We start from the raw sequence: 19,702 nt of genomic DNA on the forward strand, positions 1-19,702 counted from the left end.
ATTATGCTCCATGTTATTCCCCAGCAGACAATCGACTGGCACGGCAGGGCTTACGGCAACTCGAAGTAACCCTGCAACCCCTTCCCATTCAAATGGAACCTCAGCCACCGGATAGTGGCCCATTCTGCCGTCAGCCATCGCGGCAGGGTGGAGCACATGGGGAATCACCTGCTCTGGAGACACCAGTTGGCTACGTACCATAGTCATACTGGCTCCTGTGTCTCTCAGAGCCTCCCCTCTTTGGCCATTGATGGTGACCCATTGCCCATACTTTGTGGTATTTGCGGGCACCTGGATCTTAGGAACCATCTCCCGTTCTCCCAGGGACACTAAAGTGACACCCGCCCACTCCCTTCCCTTATCTAAAGGCATCTCCTCCCCGAGCACTACACTAGCTACTCCGGGGGTCTTTCCTCCAATGGGAGGGGGTGGTCTTTTCGGGCACTTCACATCTCCCTTATAGTGTCCGACACCACCGCACTCGTAGCAATGGACAACCCTTGGCTGCTGACTCTGGCCAGGATTAGGGTTTCTGGGTGGGTTAGCCCTAGGGGTGAATCCCGTTCCCTTCCCTTGGGAACTATTTTGGGGGCCTTTAGAGAACTCCGTTTTCTTTTCCCCTCCCTCTTTCTTCTGGGGGGCGCCCTGTCCGGTCTTTTGAGAGTCCCCTCCAGTCCCCCTTGTGGACACCCGGGTACTAGCCCAAATGTCCGCCTCCTCAGCAAGCTTCCGGGGATTGGTCAGCTTGCTATCCACCAGGTGTTGACGCAGTTCAGGGAAACATTTTTCGAGCAGGTGTTCCTTCAACATCAAATCAAACAACCCCTCGTAGTCCCTCACCTCACTGCCCTGTATCCAACCCTCTAATGCCTTCTTTGCATAGTCCAGGAAATCCACCCAATTCTGTGTGCCCAGTTTGTGGCTACCCCGGAACTTCTGTCTGTACTTCTCGGGTGTTAGTCCAAACTTCCTCACGAGCGCCACTTTCATGGTGGGGTAGTGGGTCTGCTCATCCTGCTCTAGGGCCAATAATGTATCCCTGCCAGCTGGAGGCATGTATTTATACAATCCCCCTCCCCAATATTTCTCTGGAACCCCATGGACTCTTAATGAGATCTCATAGGCCGCTAGCCACTTGGCGATATCATCACCCGCACTATAGCTAGCTACTATGTCTTTCGGCAAATAGGGTTTGGGTTCCCTGGTGATTTCTCTTTCTTCGCTGCCACCATTAGGAACAGGGTGTGCCCCGACCCGTAGGATCTGGAGATCTATCTCCCTGAGCCTCAACTCGTGAGCCATCCTCCGTTCCTCCTTTTCTTTCTCCAGCTTCGCCAAATCCCATGTGAGCTGTCTTTTCTCCCTCCGGTCAGTGAATTCTGCTTCTAATAAGCCGTTGCTAGAGACACTGCTGCCCTTCCTTGAAAGTGTTCTGGGCCCTGCTACTAGGTTCCCCACCTCAGGTTGGTACAAACCAGCCTCCTCGCTGTCAGGCTCTCCATCCCTGTCCTCCTTCTCAACCTTACTTTCTCGTCGTGCCTCCCCCCAAGCCCTTAAGCTGGTCTGGAGCTCACCCTTCTTTGCACCTTGGGGACAAAACACCCCCTCTCGCTCACAAAACTCTCTGAGTTGGGCCACAGTGTAAGTTTCTACATCTTCCAATACAAACTCCATTTTGCCCACTCAGGATAGAAGACAGTTGCTTACAGAAGCTATGCAGGGGGGTACCTTTTGTAATACCTCCCACCACCAGAAGTAAATTTAGAAAAAACAAAACTCAAAATTAGGAAGTCCGCTTGGAGAAAACTCCCGGTGTAGGCCTATGGACTACCCACAGTTATTGTCGAGTAGACGCAAGCACAGCTCTATCCCACCACTGAACACCAATTTTAAGTTGGAAACCAGGCAACCGGGTTAGCAGTCACCAGGTTCCCAGCACAATGGTAGCTTGGCTCGAGCGGTTGGGGGTCAGGCACCGTGTTAAGCGTACGTCACACCCTCACAATAACCATGCGTTCATCCGTTCCAAAAACGACACTACACCGTAAAAATTATGAAAGAAAGTAGTTTGTCTTTATCTTATTTTCTCTTAGTTGCAGGTTTCAAAACATACATACAATACCATAAGACTTTTCTTGAAAATAGCAGGTCAAATAAATAATACCACAGTGGGGTTTCAATAAATAGGATCAGGTCATAAATAAGCAAGGAATAAATAGGGGTGCATTAAATACAAATGGCTAATAAATACGGTCAGACAATAAATACAGTCAATAAATAAAGCACCTTCAATAACTTAAATAACACAATTAATGACAATTACAGTTCACATCACTTTCCTGAGGTAGTTTGGTTTTACTATGCCCAAGTACAGCTTGTGGTCATTTGGATGACATGGGGGGTGTCCCACCTAGATTGGTCAAGGCCGGGCCTGAACTGAGGTAGAATAAGGGTAACCTAAGGATCTGGCTCTCCCAAAATACACAACCCCTCACAGAGGTCACTGCACCAGTCTCAGTTCACCCCTGGCACTGCCAGGCTGGTTCTAACACCCCTCTAGCCCCTAGAATGGTATTTTAGGGCTCCACAGGGCCTCAGATGCCCTTTCTACCACTTACTGCCCTTTTCACGATGATCGGCTCCGCTCGGCGCCGTGTCGATGTCGTGAGGCGGCTCCGGCTCGATGTCGCTGGGCGGCTCCGGTTCGGTGTCGCTGGGCGGCCTCGGATCGGTGTCGCTGGCGGTTCCGGATCGATGTCGCTGGGCGGCCTCGGCTCGGTGTCGCTGGGCGGCTTCGGCTCGATGTCGCTGGGCTGCTCCGGCTCGATGTCGCCTTCCGGCGTCGCAGGGTCACGGTCTCCCCGCTTCCGGGTGTCTCCGGAGTGCGACCTCCACTCCCGACCTCCGGCGCGCTTCACCTCAGATTCCGGCGTCTCCGGAGTGCGATCTCCACTCCCGACCTCCGGCGCGCTTCACCTCGATCTCCGGCGACTCCGGAGTGCGATCTCCACTCCCGACCTCCGGCGCGCTTCACCTCGACCTCAGGTGACTCCTTACTCGACCTCCGGTGCCTCTCCACGACCTCCGTCGGCGCCCTCTCTCGACCTCTGACGGCTCCGGGTACGACGTCTGCTTTCTGTCAGCGTCGCTTCTCCACCTCAGGCCTCAGGTCTCCAGGCTTCTCGACGTCAGGACTCCAGGACGACACCGCTAAACAGGTCAGGAGCTTGCTGGTCTTCTTCTTTAAGGCCTCTTCACAATATTTAGGTCCTTAAGATGGTTTTTCTGGTCTTGGTCCCACACAGGGCTCTAGGCTGGGCTTGGTCAGTAGGGACTAGCATCAAGGGTGGGTTTCCGGACCCCACTCCAAGCACTGGTTTCCACCCCTGCTGCCTTACTCCGACCTCCTTCTGAACTGGTCCTCTCTCCTCTCTAGTCAGATGCCAACTGCTACTCTGAGATGGCCTCCCAACATTCTAAACTGCCTCCCTCTGTCACAGGGTTCTAGAATGTTCTGGAAACCTCCAGTGGGTTCTGATGATGTCACAGGTGACAATGGGTGGCAACCATTTTGTGTCTCAGGCCCTCAGACAGAAGTTCCAGGGGTAGGGAAAATGGCTCCCTGACCCTGCATCAACACTAAAAAGTCTGGTGGTTCCCAAAAAGGAAAAATTATAACAGGGTTTGAGGCAAAAGTGGGACAAAATAAATAATGATGAGGAGGGACCACCCAAAGGGCTGACAGGTCTAACACACTCTCATAGCACATTTCACCCACTATGGGGTGTTGGACTCAATCAATCAATCAACACAACTTTATTCGACTTCTGTCTTAGAAAACCATAAAAGCACATAAAATCACAGGGGTGTTGAACTCTATAATCACAATGCTACCATACTATCAATAAACGTTTTTAGATAAACCATTGCAAATCAAAATGACGTGTCATAGTTTTTGTTAACGCTCATCAGTTCAAAAAATTGCAGCCGTAGGACCAACCATAGGGGACCTGCACCTGAGAGCTTAATAGCAAAAGCGCAGCTCAAAGAGCGCTTTAAGATGAATGACAACCTCTCCTGGGGTCACTCCTGTTAAGCCCCAGCAGACCCAGGGCAATCTTTCATATTGCACACATGGGGGGCTATTGCACCTAATACAGTCCCCCACAACACATGTATTCAACGTTTGTTCCCCCCCCCACACACACACTTGTCCATTTTAGGACACCACAGAAGCACAAAGAATATTTAAATGAGCCCACGTGGGGTATTATGGGACAGTCTTTGGACCTAATACATTTTAAGCAGCTTCATTCGTTCCTCCATTTTGAGGCAACTTCGCACCGCCTCTATTTCTTTCTTTTTCGGGTGCCAGTGTCCCACCAGGGACACCCAGAGGCTGGAGGGCTCGTTGGGAGCCTGCAACAGGAGCTCGAAACCCTTATAACCCGCAGGCTCCATACACTCGGCAGGAGCCAGCAGTTAATTTGTGCTGCTCCCACCCACGCTGTCCTCAGTGGGCGGGAGCACAAGAGAGCATTCCTCGTGGAGTGCTAGTAGGAAGTTTTCAAAATGGGTGACCCCATTCCCCCAAGACACGAACAAGGGATGGAAGCGCCCCTCATGCCCTGCTCTTGTGTTTGCTGGCCTTTTGTGTTCTGGGGTGGCACACTGAATTCAGGAGAGTGCTCCCCCCCCCCCCCCCCCCCCATCACGCACACTCCACTAGAAATAAAGAAATAAATCTGCCAAGGGCCCTGGCCTTAGCTGGGTTAAAGTTCAATTCTTTAAAAGGCATAACTCTGGACCAAATTTTCTCCTTTTGCTCCTAGTAGAGAGTTCTAGCCCCGAGGAGAATTTTTAACAAGTTTCCTGGCCTCTAAGAGAGATGAATTTACTGGCTCCCTGCACTAATTCTCTCCTGCACGTGGGGAAATCTTGTTCAGTTGCCTGCACTCCCAGGCCCCACAGCTTGCTGGCTGTCTTACAGAGCACCTGGGGTGGCAGTGGAGTTCAGGTCTCCCCCCAACAGGTACTCAGGGGCAAATGGGGGGCACTGGCCCTGGAGAGACCCATCTAGTTCTGTAGTGTCAGCTAGTGACAACATCTTTAGTCCATCTTGCACGGCATCCAGTGGTTTCTGCCAGGACCGAGAAAACTTCGTGGAACGTCGACCCTGTGGCCAGGACCTCACCAAGCTTTTGGACCTAGGAGTAGTGGCAGGAAGACCCCCATCGTCTGCATCACATCTACAACATCCTGTACCCCATGCATCCGGACTACTCCAAAGAGACCCAAAGCAAAGGGATAAAAGTGCCTGGAATTGACTGAAGACTGCTTCTACCTTTTCTGTTTCTGTGGACCTTGTTGACCCCCCATCCCGACTGGCTCCCTACAGGTGCTGATAACCTAAAATAAATCTAACTAACCTCATTGATACTTGCCCAAGTTTTCTTGAAAAGGATTTCAAGTGTCAAACTTGACCACCATGTTGCTTGTGTGAAAAAGTTAATACTTACTATACCCTGTAAAATCTAAATCGCCAAAACTCACTGGTGGTTCTTTTTCATTGTGGTGTCAAAAATGCTAAAAATATAGTCTATTTTTATAAATTGGAGTCAGATTTTTGGAGTTTCTCGTGTATTTCCTATTCAACTATTTTGGTGCTTACTTTACACTTGTTCCTTTGTGTAACACTGCTGCTCAGAGCCACAGTTACCCAGGGTCAAGCTAGAGGGTTTAACAAACAAAACCTATTGATCCTAAAGAGGCTGATAAGTGTATCACAAGGTGACGTCGCACAACCATACTATATAATACACCCCATTTCCTCACACAGTCACATTCCAGGACACCTGGACACATGCTACCATCATGCAACTGCTCAAGAAACCATCCGCTGATCCAGTCACGCATTCGAACTAAAGACTCCTCTCCCTTCTACCATCCCCGGCAACGGTCTTACAGAAACTAATCAACCAGCGCTTCACTGACCGCCTCAGCATCCACCAGCTCATCGACGACACACAGGCCCAATCCCAGTACAGAAACAACACTCATCACCACCAGAGTTGACATCCGCATGGTCTTTGACAGAGGAGACCTGGCAGCCCTCATTCTGCTGGACATCTCTGCAGCATTTGACACAATGTCACACCCCATCGTCACCAGGCACCTGCACAAGATTGGCATCAAAGGACCTGCATTCAATTGTATCTGCTCCTTCTTAACAGATAGAGCACAAGCTGTCAACCTGGCACCTTATTCCTCCGATGCCTGCATACTCGTCTGCGGACAATCAAGGTTCATCGCTCAGCCCCACCCTCTTCAAAACATACATGATCCCTCTGGCCAACGTCATATGTGCACATCACATCAACATCTTCATGTACCCAGACTACATGCAACTCATACTCTCCCTCATGGACGAGGCCCCCAACACAAGTAAGACGTTCACAGCCTGCATGACCGAATTCACTAACAGCATGAAAGTCAACGGTCTCGAGCTCAACAGCGACAAGACGGAAGTAGTGATCTTCGGCAATGACACCTCACCCTGGGACTCCAACTGGTAGCTGGCCAAACTCAGACCCATACCCAGAACCCACGGCAGGAAATTCGGAATAACCATCATCAGCAAACAGACGTGACCACACAAGTCAACTCTTTCACTGCATCCTGTTTCAACACCCTGAAGATGCAGAGTAAAAACTTCAGATGTGTTTTATGCAACACTAGAAAAATGGTCACCCAAGCCCTAGTCACCAGCAAGCTGAACTATGGGAACATAGCAACACCCTCGATGAAGAGATAACCAAGCAACTTACTAGAAGACAACAAGCCATCTAGAACTCAACCTTCCACACAGAACTCGCATCCCACCACACCAAATGGAGCTCCACGGGCTCCTGATAAACAAAATCAATTCAAACTCCTCAAACACACAGTCAAGGCCCTACACAACTAAGGTCTCACCCACCGGAAAGTCTCAACTCCTTCCACCAACCACCCAGACACCTCTGCAGGACTCCTACCCAAACACATCCCGCACATGAATGAATGAATGACCAACTTATAAAATGTAAAACAAATGCCCAAAGGCGTCAAGGCGCTAAATCAGATCCAGAGCAGGACAAGTGTTCTCTTACATCACTCCTGTATCATGTAACAACCTCCCACTCCACATCAGAGCCTACTCCTCTCTTCTTGAATTTTGCAAGAAGCTGAAGACGTGGCTTTTTATTTAACCAACCAGCATAGGCAGGGCTTGGCACACATACCTACTAAGTGCCAGGATACCCTCACGGATGATAGTGCGTTTTACAAATACACATAAGATAAGAGAAGAAAAAACCTTACAAGCCTTCAAAGTTGCCTCTTGAAAAAATGCTCATCATTGGGAACCCCTTTGAATGGGTAGGCAGAGACCTCATAGGACCTCTTATTCGCACCACCGGAGAGGATAAGTATATCTTGGTGATGGCTGACTATACTACCAGATATCCCAAAACTATTCCCTTGAGAGATATAAATACAAAATAGACAGCCACAATGATCACTGAAAATGTTTACCGGGTAGGGTTCCCTAAGAATGCCTCAGGGTACCCCCGTTTGAATCAAAGTTAATGCAACATATCCTTTGTCAAATGGGGCTAAAACACAGACACACTTTTGTGTATTATCTGCAGACTTGTGGAGCAATATAAAGTAACACTTTATTTTAAGATTTATTTGTTGAGGTTTGCACCGTGTTGCAAGCAACATATCAAACAGGGAGGGAAACCATGACATAAAGGAGCAAGAGTAAAAGGAGCGGAGAGTTCAAAAGACAGAAAGAAGAGTCTGCAGAGCAAGTAATATCCATCAGCCATGTATTGGAGCGATCATAGGCAACCATGCAGAAAACCCACCAGTCAGTAGAAGTGTCAGTAGAAGTGCTCTATATTGGTTCAGCGTTACCGAGGTATACTGGTGCACATCAGGGAACCAGGTCTCCAGGTATGGAGCTGGGCAGCGGCCCCAGTGTATTGCAACCCTCTGTATGGCCTTAGGTAATAGCATAGCAGTAAGGCGCCACACCCTGCTGGGTGTGTCCTTGATATAGCCCAGGAGGGCTATCAACGGGCTCAGTGGACGATGGTGGTCTGTAATCTGGGTGCCACAGACAACCATCCAGAAGAGAGCAACCACAGGGCTTTCCTACGCAACATGGAGAAAGAAAGCTTTATCAGCTTTGAACCTGCATCACTTCTCTCCAGCAGGAACATTAATCCCGAGCATTATCTTTGTCTTACCAAGTCTCAGAGTGCTGGGAACACAAAGCCTGCTGCTTCATACTGCCCTGCAGCTGAGCTGTATGTGGAGTCACAGACAGCTGCTCAGACTCTGCAGGCTGTACAGTACAGTACTCGTTGCATCTGCTGTAGACTGAAGTCCTGGTGAGAGCTCATGGAGTGGCACTGTGACTTGAGAGCTTTGTGCCTGTTAACGGCACTCAGCGCCTGCTCTCACCGTGACAGGACACAGCCCCCTCACCCCTTCACCTCTATACACACACCAGGGAAGCACGTGTCTATGAGGTTAGGGAGGAGACGTCTTGTCCTATAATTTATCATCAGCAGGGGTAATTCCTGGGGGGCTGGGCCGAAAGAATTTGCCGTTACTGTGGTCAGGGTTCATGCAATCAATCAGCTTGGGGCCCCCAGAGGGACCCACCTCTGTTCCTCAGGTAATGTCACTTTCCTCTTATAGGACTCCTGGTGCTCAACATTAGCAGTAGGACTCCACTCACCCCAATCTGTCCGTAAAAGATATGCCACCCTCCGGGGCGTCACAGCATAAGAAATTCAGGCTTTCCTCAATGTCGCACACTGAGCGCTTCACATACAATTCCAGTGGCCCACATGTGCTTGCATGTTCCTTCTGAGTTCCATGTGGTTCACATCATCTCTCCTCCATGTGCACTCTTGTAAAAGTGGCCTCAGCACTCACCCCTCTCCACCGTACACTCTGCGGTGTCAGAGCTCACAAGGCTCATTTTTACCTGTCCGCTTTACCTGCACTCTGTCTGCAGACATGTGGCTGGTGCTGGCTGTGCAGACACTCAGACTGTACACTTTGAACGATTATGAACGTAAATTGTGGTTATGTTCGACTTTCTAGAAAAGTCACCGCTCCCTCTGACCACCGTTTTTGTTCACGTGATGATCAGATCAAGAACAGAATGAACAGACAGGCTCCGAATACATTTTGCAGCTGCACGTTGTGCACCAGAGAGGTCGACTATGCGGTCTGTTAGTAGGTGCAGTACTAGTACTAACTTGTGCCTAGGTGCCTCACCCAGGGTGACTGACTCCGGAACCTGGGGATCACGGTTCGATCCCCGGCGCCGGTGGCAGATTAGCCCAGCACCATGTGACTCTGAGCAATAGCTTGCTTAATCTTTCGGACGGCCCCCAGCGCCTAGAGACCCTTACGGGTGATTGTTCGCGCTTTACAAATGTGGATTAATGGGCCTGCCATCATGAGTTGTCTTCCCACACCAGGTGTGAATACTGTAGCTGCAACATAGGCCGTAGGGTGAGTGCGCAGAATTATGGCCAGTGCACGCTGCCTAGGAATTAGGAATTAAATGTACAATGATTTGGATGATGTGGGCGATAATGTGAAGATGTATGGTTGCATTAAGTGTCAGACAGTGAGCATTTTTAAGCCACAAATGTTTAAGAACATGTCACAATGATTCTACACATCTAAAACTGCTGCCTGCATACCCGTGCGTGTTGCCTGTGCGTGTCACTGGCTATGTGCAATCAAGTATGTGGCTGCGGGTGTGCTGTGTGTGAAAGTGCAAGCACATTTGGAACTTTACTTAAGCAGCATTATACCCTGCTGGCAACTGAATGATTTTTATGCCTCACTCCAGGGATAGGCAAACTTACTTTTGAAGCGAGGGCTGGTGGCCAGCGAAAGCAGCTGCAATTAACACAGCCTGGCTCGACTCTCTCTCTACGAGGTGGCCGGCTGCCAGGCCTGATGAGGCTCGCTCGGCTCAGTACAGTCAGGGGTCCTAGTGCTCTGAGCGGGAAACATCCTTTAGGACGAAGCCTTCACAGTGCTGGCAAGAGAACGAAAGCGTCTTTAGCACGCATTCGTTCTGCATGCAAGGCGTTATGATGACTTGCTTTAGGGGGGCGCAATGGAGTGGTGTTGGAATAAAAGTCCAAAACCTTCCCTACTGTTGCACAGACTGGAGTTGGAATAGTAAAATAAACTATTCCAACATCCAGCGCCCTCCTAAGGCAAGTCGTTAAAACGACTTACGTGCAGAAAAAATGAGTGCTAAAGATGCATTTGTTCAAATGACTGAGTTCCTAAGGCACGAGTGAAAAAACGCATGCAGAATTCTGTCATACATTCCCTCGGAGCAGCTCTGCTGCGAACGAACCACTCCGGACGACTTAGTGAGCCACTGAGTCTGTGTTCGGCTGCAGCCCGCGGTGAGCCCTGCTCCAGTGACAGTCAGCGTAGGTGGCAGGAATATTTCACGCAGCTAACTCATTGCAGACAGCAGCCACTAATATCTGAATTCAACTGCCCCACACGCATGCCACGGGGAGCCATGGGAGGGACCGACTCCACAGTGTTTTGTTACATAGTAGCAAGCATGATGAGCTTAGCCAGCCCCCTAGTCAGCCGAGCAGCGCAATGGTGCTATTAATTAGCAGCCAGCTCCCTCCGGGCCACTTGACAGGCACCTCAGAGGGGGCGCTATATGCATGACTTCGCATTTCAGTGCAGGCCACCACACTGAAATGCGTTAGTCTAACGCTTGATGCGTGGTACTTGGCAGAGCTGTACCAACATCTCTACCCAAACAGAAGCAGCTAAGGGACGCAGCATGTAAAGAATCAGAGGACTCACCTGAGGGAGCTTCTCTTCCTTGGACTCGCCATGTTGCTCCGAGCCCTGAAAAAGAAAGGAAGATCATTAAAACAAAGGAGGGACAATGAAAACAGGAAGGGACAGAGGCACAGGAAAGTCTATTGTTTATTTATCCACGGGACGCGACTCAAGAGGCAAGTGGCTGGGTCGCCACTGAGACTGCAGAGGGGAGGATGGCTAGAGGAGGGGGCACTCAAGTAATCAGCAGACGGAGGACAGTGGACTTCCAGGATTGACCCAATGATGAGGAGACACCTGTGGAGCAGGATTTGAAGACTCTGGGAGGCAATGCAAGCAGCCCAAGCACCACCCATCTTTCAACCAGAAAGGCAGGTGTCAGACTCCTACAACGTTCCTGAAGGGAAGTGGCTTTGTCTGGTGAGCCATCATGTGTAACTGGTCGCATTACTTAAACCAGTGCCCAGAGTAACTTAGCATTACAAAGGAAGGAGGTGGGGACCCCACATTTATGTCTCGATAAAGTGCACCTGTGAAGGGAGGAGGTGGAAGGAGGATACCGAGTTGACACCAAAACTGTATAGATTGCCTGAGAAAATAAAAGCTGTCCCTCAGAAAGTACTGGCTTCTTAAGGCTCACCAAGTGAATTACCCACTAGAAAGGCTCAAAACATTTCATTCCTGTTTTTCCCCCTTACCGTAAAATTGAAAAATTACACTTTTCCTGACGGGTGGGTAGAACCAAGGGAAATGGAAGGGAGAGTTCCTACCCTTTAGAGGGTTAATTATACTTTACTGGTAATAGCGCCTTAAGATAAACAACAGGTAGAGAACTCATGTGATCCCAAACACTAATTACTCACCTGAGCATTCTCTTTTTCTCCAAGGGGGAGGCGATGACGACCCAGGCTGGTGAGCGAGACCTAAAGGAAAGAAAAAGAAAAGATAACCACCTTAGGGCCCAGACTGAAACTTACCACCCTTACCCAAGGAGCAAGACAGCACCTGACAAAGGACAGCATTTGCCGATTGCTTTATCTTGCTATGTATCACAAATCAACTGAACACTATCAGACAATAAATAAATAGTCTTAAAACTCAGCTTTAACACTGGCTCTAGTGGAGTCTACAACCGAACCCCTACATGCAGTTACCCTACGCTCCCCTCCTCCGTGATGCTTCATCTTACTCACCGACTGCTGCTGCCACACCGACTTCCCTTCTCCATGCTCTTATCCCTAGATCACCTTTCGCTTTAGTTATACCGCACTCCCATACTCCATGTTACCCTTTCTCCCATTCACCACACCTCACTCCCTTCCACCGTGAAGTTACACTCACTGCCCTTCTCCACGTTCTTGCCCCTCCTCTGCATTCTTACACCTCACTCCCCTCCTCTCTCATTCCCCTCCATCCACATTCCTGCACCTCACTCCCCTCCTCCACGTTCTTACACCTCACTCCCCTCCTCGCCTCTGCGTTCTTACACCTCACTCCCCTCCTCTGCGTTCTTACACCTCACTCCCCTCCTCCACGTTCTTACATCCCACTCCCCTCCTCCACGTTCTTACACCCCACTCCCCTCCTCCGCGTTCTTACACCTCACTACCCTCCTCCACGTTCTTACACCTCACTCCCCTCCTCCACGTTCTTATACCCCACTCCCCTCCTCCACGTTCTTACACCCCACTCCCCTCCTCCACGTTCTTACACCTCACTCCCCTCCTCTGCGTTCTTACACCTCACTCCCCTCCTCCGCGTTCTTACACCTCACTCCCCTCCTCCACGTTCTTACATCCCACTCCCCTCCTCCACGTTCTTACACCCCACTCCCCTCCTCCACATTCTTACACCTCACTCCCCTCCTCTCCTCTGCGTTCTTACACCTCACTCCCCTCCTCCACGTTCTTACACCTCACTCCCCTCCTCCACGTTCTTACACCCCACTCCCCTCCTCCACGTTCTTACACCCCACTCCCCTCCTCCACGTTCTTACACCTCACTCCCCTCCTCTGCGTTCTTACACCTCACTCCCCTCCTCTGCGTTCTTACACCTCACTCCCCTCCTCTCACTCCCCTCCTCCACGTTCTTACACCTCACTCCCCTCCTCCATGTTCTTACATCCCACTCCCCTCCTCCACATTCTTACACCTCACTCCCCTCCTCTGCGTTCTTACACCTCACTCCCCCTCCTCCGTGTTCTTACACCTCACTCCCCTCCTCTCTCACTCCCCTCCTCCACGTTCTCACACCTCACTCCCCTCCTCCACGTTCTTACACCTCATTCCCCTCCTCTCTCACTCACCCCTCCTCAAACGTTCTTCCACCTCACTCCCCTCCTCCACTTTCTGAAACCTCACTCCCCTTCTCCACGTTCTTACACCTCACTCCCCTCCTCCACGTTCTTAAAACTCATTCCCCTCCTGCGCAATGTTACCCTCACACCCCTTATCCATGTTCTTACACCTCACTCCCCTCTGGAGGGGGTGGAGCCGAGGATGAGGACCTCTGTCTTGTCTGAATTCAGTTTCAGCCGGCTAGTCTTCATCCAGTCTGCGATGGCCCTCATTCCCTCGTGGAGGTTGGATTTGGCGGTGGCTGGGTCCTTGGTGAGGGAGAGGATCAGCTGGGTGTCGTCTGCGTACGAGATGATGTTGAGATGGTGCGCTCGGACGATGTTGGCGAGTGGTGCCATGCGATTTACTCTCACGCACCGGCTGCTGCATCTACCCTTCGCACCTCTCATCCATGCCATTTCTCCTCCCTCGCCAGTTGCTGCACCAACCCACCCACTCTCCTCACCCATACAATTTCCCCTCACTCGCCGGCTGCTTCATCTACCCTTCACTCTCCTCAAGCATGCCATTTCCCCTCACTCACCGGCTGCTGGATCTACCCTTCACTCTCTCAACCATGCCATTTCCCCTCGCTTATCGGCTGTTGGATCTACCTTCCGCTCTTCTCATTAATGCCATTTCCCCTCACTCACCGGTTGCTGAATCTATCCTTCACTCCCCCTCATCCATGCGATTTCCCAGCACTCACCACTTGCTGATTCTACGCTTCACCCCACTTATCCATGCGATTTCCCCTCACCCCCACTTGCTGCTACTACCCTTCAATCAATCAATCAATCAAACATTTGTAAAGCGCGCCGCTCACCTGTGAGGGTCTCAAGGCGCTGGGGGGGGGAGGGAGGGGAGAAGCAGCTACTGGTCAAACAGCCAGGTCTTGAGAAGTTTTCTGAAGTTCAGCAGGTCCTGGGTCAGTCGTAGGTGGGCGGGGAGGGTGTTCCATGTCTTGGCGGCGAGGTGGGAGAATGATCTGCTGCCGGTGGTCGTTCGGCAGATGCGTGGGACGGTGGCGAGGGCGAGGTCGGAGGAGCGGAGCTGGTGGATCGGGGTGTAGAAGGAGAGTCGGTCGTTAAGGTATGCTGGTCTGGCGTTGTGGAGTGCTTTGTGAGTGTGGGTGAGGAGCTTGAAGGTGATCCTCTTGTTGACCGGGAGCCAGTGCAGGTCTCTCAGGTGTGTGGTGATGTGGCTGTGTCGTGGGAGTCCGAAGATGAGGCGTGCGGAGGCGTTTTGTATGCGTTGGGAGTCTTTTCTGGAGTGTGGCTGTGGTTCCTGCATAGAGTGCGTTGCCGTAATCCAGCCTGCTGCTGACGATTGCTTGGGTGACCGTCCTTCTGGTTTCAGCAGGAATCCATCTGTAGATCTTGCGGAGCATGCGGAGGGTGTTGAAGCAGGAGGAGGAGACGGAGCTAACTTGCTGGGTCAAAGAGAGCGGTTTTTTTTGTTTTTTTGGCAGAGTTTTATATAGCGCGAACTTGACACGAATCCAATCAGGTATCAGAGCGCTTTACATAGCACCAGTTACGTTACATGAGTACAAACATTTATTTTTTGTTAGGCACAGGGAGATTAAGTGATTTGCCCAGAATCACAGGATGTTTAGCATCATTACCGAGACTCGAACCCAGGTCCGAGGTCGAACGCCCTAGCCGTTAGGCCAACTCCTCTCCCCTTAGGCCAACTCCTCTCCCCGTTGAGTCCAGGATGAACACCAGGTTGCGAGCGTGGTTGGTTGGTGTCGGGGTGGCTCCCAGTGCGGCCTGCCACGAGGAGTCGTCCCATGAGGAGGGGGTGGAGCCGAGGATGAGGACCTCTGTCTTGTCCGAATTCAGTTTCAGCCGGCTAGTCTTCATCCAGTCTGCGATGGCCCTCATTCCCTCGTGGAGGCTGGATTTGGCGGTGGCTGGGTCCTTGGTGAGGGAGAGGATCAGCTGGGTGTCGTCGGCGTACGAGATGATGTTGAGATGGTGCGCTCGGACGATGTTGGCGAGTGGTGCCATGCGATTTACTCTCACGCACTGGCTGCTGCATCTACCCTTCGCTCCACTCATCCATGCCATTTCTCCTCACTCACCAGTTGCTGCACCAACCCATCACTCTCCTCACCCATGCCATTTCCCCTCACTCACCAACGGCTGCATCTACCCTTCACTCCCCCCTCATCCACGCGATTTCCACTCACTCACCGGCTGCTGCATCTACCCATCACTCCCCCCTCATCCATGCGAATTCCACTCACTCATTGGCTGCTGCATCTACCCTTCACTCCCTTCATCCATGCCATTTCTCCTCACTCACCAGTTGCTGCACCAACCCATCACTCTCCTCACCCATGCCATTTCCCCTCACTCACCAACGGCTGCATCTACCCTTCACTCCCCCCTCATCCACGCGATTTCCACTCACTCACCGGCTGCTGCATCTACCCATCACTCCCCCCTCATCCATGCGAATTCCACTCACTCATTGGCTGCTGCATCTACCTTTCACTCCCCTCATCCATGTCATTTCCCCTCACTCACCTCTTACTGCATCTACCCTTCACTACCCTAATCCATGCCATTTCCCCTCACTCGCCGGCAGCTGCATCTACCCTTCACTCCCCTCCTCCATGCCATTTCACCTCACTCACCTCTTACTGCATTTACCCTTCACTCTCCTCCATGCCATTTACCCTCACTCGCCCGCTGCTGCATCTACCCTTAACACTCATCTATGCCATTTCACTTCCCTCTCCTCTTGCTGCATCTACCCTTCACACTCATCCATGCCATTTCCCCTCACTCACCGGTTGCTGCATCTACCCTTCACTCTCCTCCTCCATGCTATGTCCCCTCAACCACCGGCTGCTACATCTACACTTTATTCCCTTCATCTATGCCATTTCCCCTCACTCACCTGTGCCTTCTGGCTCTGCTGAATAAGTTGGTTCACTTCCAGCTGTTCCTGAGATTCAAGTTTCTTGATGAAGAAGAGAAGCTCCCACCATTCAGACTGGCTGAGTTTTCCAGAGGCCTCGTTCTGGCTGTCGGTCAGGTACGGCAAGGTGTACAGACCCCCTAGTGGCTTATAGTAAAATGTCTGAGACACTGAATATTCAAAAAGCAGAAGAAAGATTGGGTTAAAATAGGCATTTAAGAGCAGAACGTTTCTATGCCAAACCTACCAGGGTACCAGAGTGTAAGACAAAAACATTTTGCTAAGCTTAAGGTGAGCAGAAAGTTTGGTGTCAGAGACTGAAGTGAATGACTTGCTAGAATAAAGCAGAATAGGTCTGAAAAATAATATACACTCCAGTATCAAGTGTACTGTCCTCCCATACTCCTCTAAGGGGCTATTCAAACTTAATGGTACTTCATCAACTACTGAAGGATGAAAGGAGTCAGCGACCCATGGTACACAACTCTTCGGCACAATAGTAAACAGACCCACCAACAAATTACTTCACTAAAGACCTCGCCAAGGTATTAAAGAATCACACGGCACAAAAATACTATCATGCAAACATAAGGCCGTAATGTGGCAGGAACACACTCTGCTGATTCTTCAAAAATACTATCATGCAAACATAAGGCCACAATGTGGCAGGAGCACACTCTGCTGATTCTTCAAAAATACTATCATGCAAACATAAGGCCACAATGTGGCAGGAGCACACTCTGCTGATTCTTCAAAAATACTATCATGCAAACATGAGGCCACAATGTGGCAGGAACACACTCTGCTGATTCTTCAAAAATACTATCATGCAAACATAAGGCCACAATGTGGCAGGAGCACACTCTGCTGATTCTTCAAAAATACTATCATGCAAACATAAGGCTACAATGTGGCATGAGCACACTCTGCTGATTCTTCAAAAATACTATCATGCAAACATGAGGCCGTAATGTGGCAGGAACACACTCTGCTGATTCTTCAAAAATACTATCATGCAAACATAAGGCCACAATGTGGCAGGAGCACACTCTGCTGATTCTTCAAAAATACTATCATGCAAACATGAGGCCACAATGTGGCAGGAGCACACTCTGCTGATTCTTCAAAAATACTATCATGCAAACATAAGGCCACAATGTGGCAGGAACACACTCTGCTGATTCTTCAAAAATACTATCATGCAAACATAAGGCCACAATGTGGCAGGAGCACACTCTGCTGATTCTTCAAAAATACTATCATGCAAACATAAGGCTACAATGTGGCATGAACACACTCTGCTGATTCTTCAAAAATACTATCATGCAAACATGAGGCCACAATGTGGCAGGAACACACTCTGCTGATTCTTCAAAAATACTATCATGCAAACATAAGGCCACAATGTGGCAGGAGCACACTCTGCTGATTCTTCAAAAATACTATCATGCAAACATAAGGCCACAATGTGGCAGGAGCACACTCTGCTGATTCTTCAAAAATACTATCATGCAAACATAAGGCTACAATGTGGCATGAACACACTCTGCTGATTCTTCAAAAATACTATCATGCAAACATGAGGCCACAATGTGGCAGGAACACACTCTGCTGATTCTTCAAAAATACTATCATGCAAACATAAGGCCGTAATGTGGCAGGAACACACTCTGCTGATTCTTCAAAAATACTATCATGCAAACATAAGGCCACAATGTGGCATGAGCACACTCTGCTGATTCTTCAAAAATACTATCATGCAAACATGAGGCCACAATGTGGCAGGAGCACACTCTGCTGATTCTTCAAAAATACTATCATGCAAACATAAGGCCACAATGTGGCAGGAACACACTCTGCTGATTCTTCAAAAATACTATCATGCAAACATAAGGCCACAATGTGGCAGGAGCACACTCTGCTGATTCTTCAAAAATACTATCATGCAAACATAAGGCTACAATGTGGCATGAACACACTCTGCTGATTCTTCAAAAATACTATCATGCAAACATGAGGCCACAATGTGGCAGGAACACACTCTGCTGATTCTTCAAAAATACTATCATGCAAACATAAGGCCACAATGTGGCAGGAGCACACTCTGCTGATTCTTCAAAAATACTATCATGCAAACATAAGGCCACAATGTGGCATGAACACACTCTGCTGATTCTTCAAAAATACTATCATGCAAACATGAGGCCACAATGTGGCAGGAACACACTCTGCTGATTCTTCAAAAATACTATCATGCAAACATAAGGCCACAATGTGGCAGGAGCACACTCTGCTGATTCTTCAAAAATACTATCATGCAAACATGAGGCTACAATGTGGCAGGAACACACTCTGCTGATTCTTCAAAAATACTATCATGCAAACATAAGGCCACAATGTGGCATGAGCACACTCTGCTGATTCTTCAAAAATACTATCATGCAAACATAAGGCCACAATGTGGCAGGAGCACACTCTGCTGATTCTTCAAAAATACTATCATGCAAACATAAGGCCACAATGTGGCAGGAGCACACTCTGCTGATTCTTCAAAAATACTATCATGCAAACATAAGGCCACAATGTGGCAGGAGCACACTCTGCTGATTCTTCAAAAATACTATCATGCAAACATGAGGCCACAATGTGGCAGGAACACACTCTGCTGATTCTTCAAAAATACTATCATGCAAACATAAGGCCACAATGTGGCAGGAGCACACTCTGCTGATTCTTCAAAAATACTATCATGCAAACATAAGGCTACAATGTGGCATGAGCACACTCTGCTGATTCTTCAAAAATACTATCATGCAAACATAAGGCCACAATGTGGCAGGAGCACACTCTGCTGATTCTTCAAAAATACTATCATGCAAACATAAGGCCACAATGTGGCAGGAGCACACTCTGCTGATTCTTCAAAAATACTATCATGCAAACATGAGGCCACAATGTGGCAGGAACACACTCTGCTGATTCTTCAAAAATACTATCATGCAAACATAAGGCCACAATGTGGCAGGAGCACACTCTGCTGATTCTTCAAAAATACTATCATGCAAACATAAGGCCACAATGTGGCAGGAGCACACTCTGCTGATTCTTCAAAAATACTATCATGCAAACATAAGGCTACAATGTGGCATGAACACACTCTGCTGATTCTTCAAAAATACTATCATGCAAACATGAGGCTACAATGTGGCATGAACACACTCTGCTGATGCTTCAAAAATACTATCATGCAAACATAAGGCCACAATGTGGCATGAGCACACTCTGCTGATTCTTCAAAAATACTATCATGCAAACATAAGGCATACTATCATGCATATGTAAGGCCATGAGGTGGCAGGAACACACTTCATTGCTGCTTCATGGTTTTCAGTAAACAAAGGACAGATTCTGTATAGTTTCCTAAAACGTATAACATTTCTACCTGGATAGTCATTCAAATGACAGAATTATGTTGAACTGTTTTCCAGTATTGCTGTTAGAGGTGGGACAAATATGGCTGTGGTCAGTA

The 19,702-nt window shown here is 49.4% G+C and overlaps 1 protein-coding gene across 1 annotated transcript in view; it reads right to left on the reverse strand.

The window, feature by feature from the left end:
• Positions 1 to 19,702, reverse strand: part of LOC146813655 (cullin-9-like) — a 570,887-nt gene that overhangs the window by 429,900 nt on the left and 121,285 nt on the right. The window contains exons 6-8 of the mRNA XM_085610143.1: positions 16,153 to 16,343; positions 11,766 to 11,825; positions 10,924 to 10,968 (exon numbers count right to left, since the gene is read on the reverse strand). Of these exons, the coding sequence (XP_085466269.1) occupies positions 10,924 to 10,968; positions 11,766 to 11,825; positions 16,153 to 16,343 (296 nt within the window). The remainder of the gene's footprint in view (positions 1 to 10,923; positions 10,969 to 11,765; positions 11,826 to 16,152; positions 16,344 to 19,702) is intronic.

The sequence above is a fragment of the Triturus cristatus genome, chromosome 6 (genome assembly GCF_964204655.1).
Source record: "Triturus cristatus chromosome 6, aTriCri1.1, whole genome shotgun sequence".
Classification (NCBI taxonomy): Eukaryota; Metazoa; Chordata; class Amphibia; order Caudata; family Salamandridae; genus Triturus; species Triturus cristatus.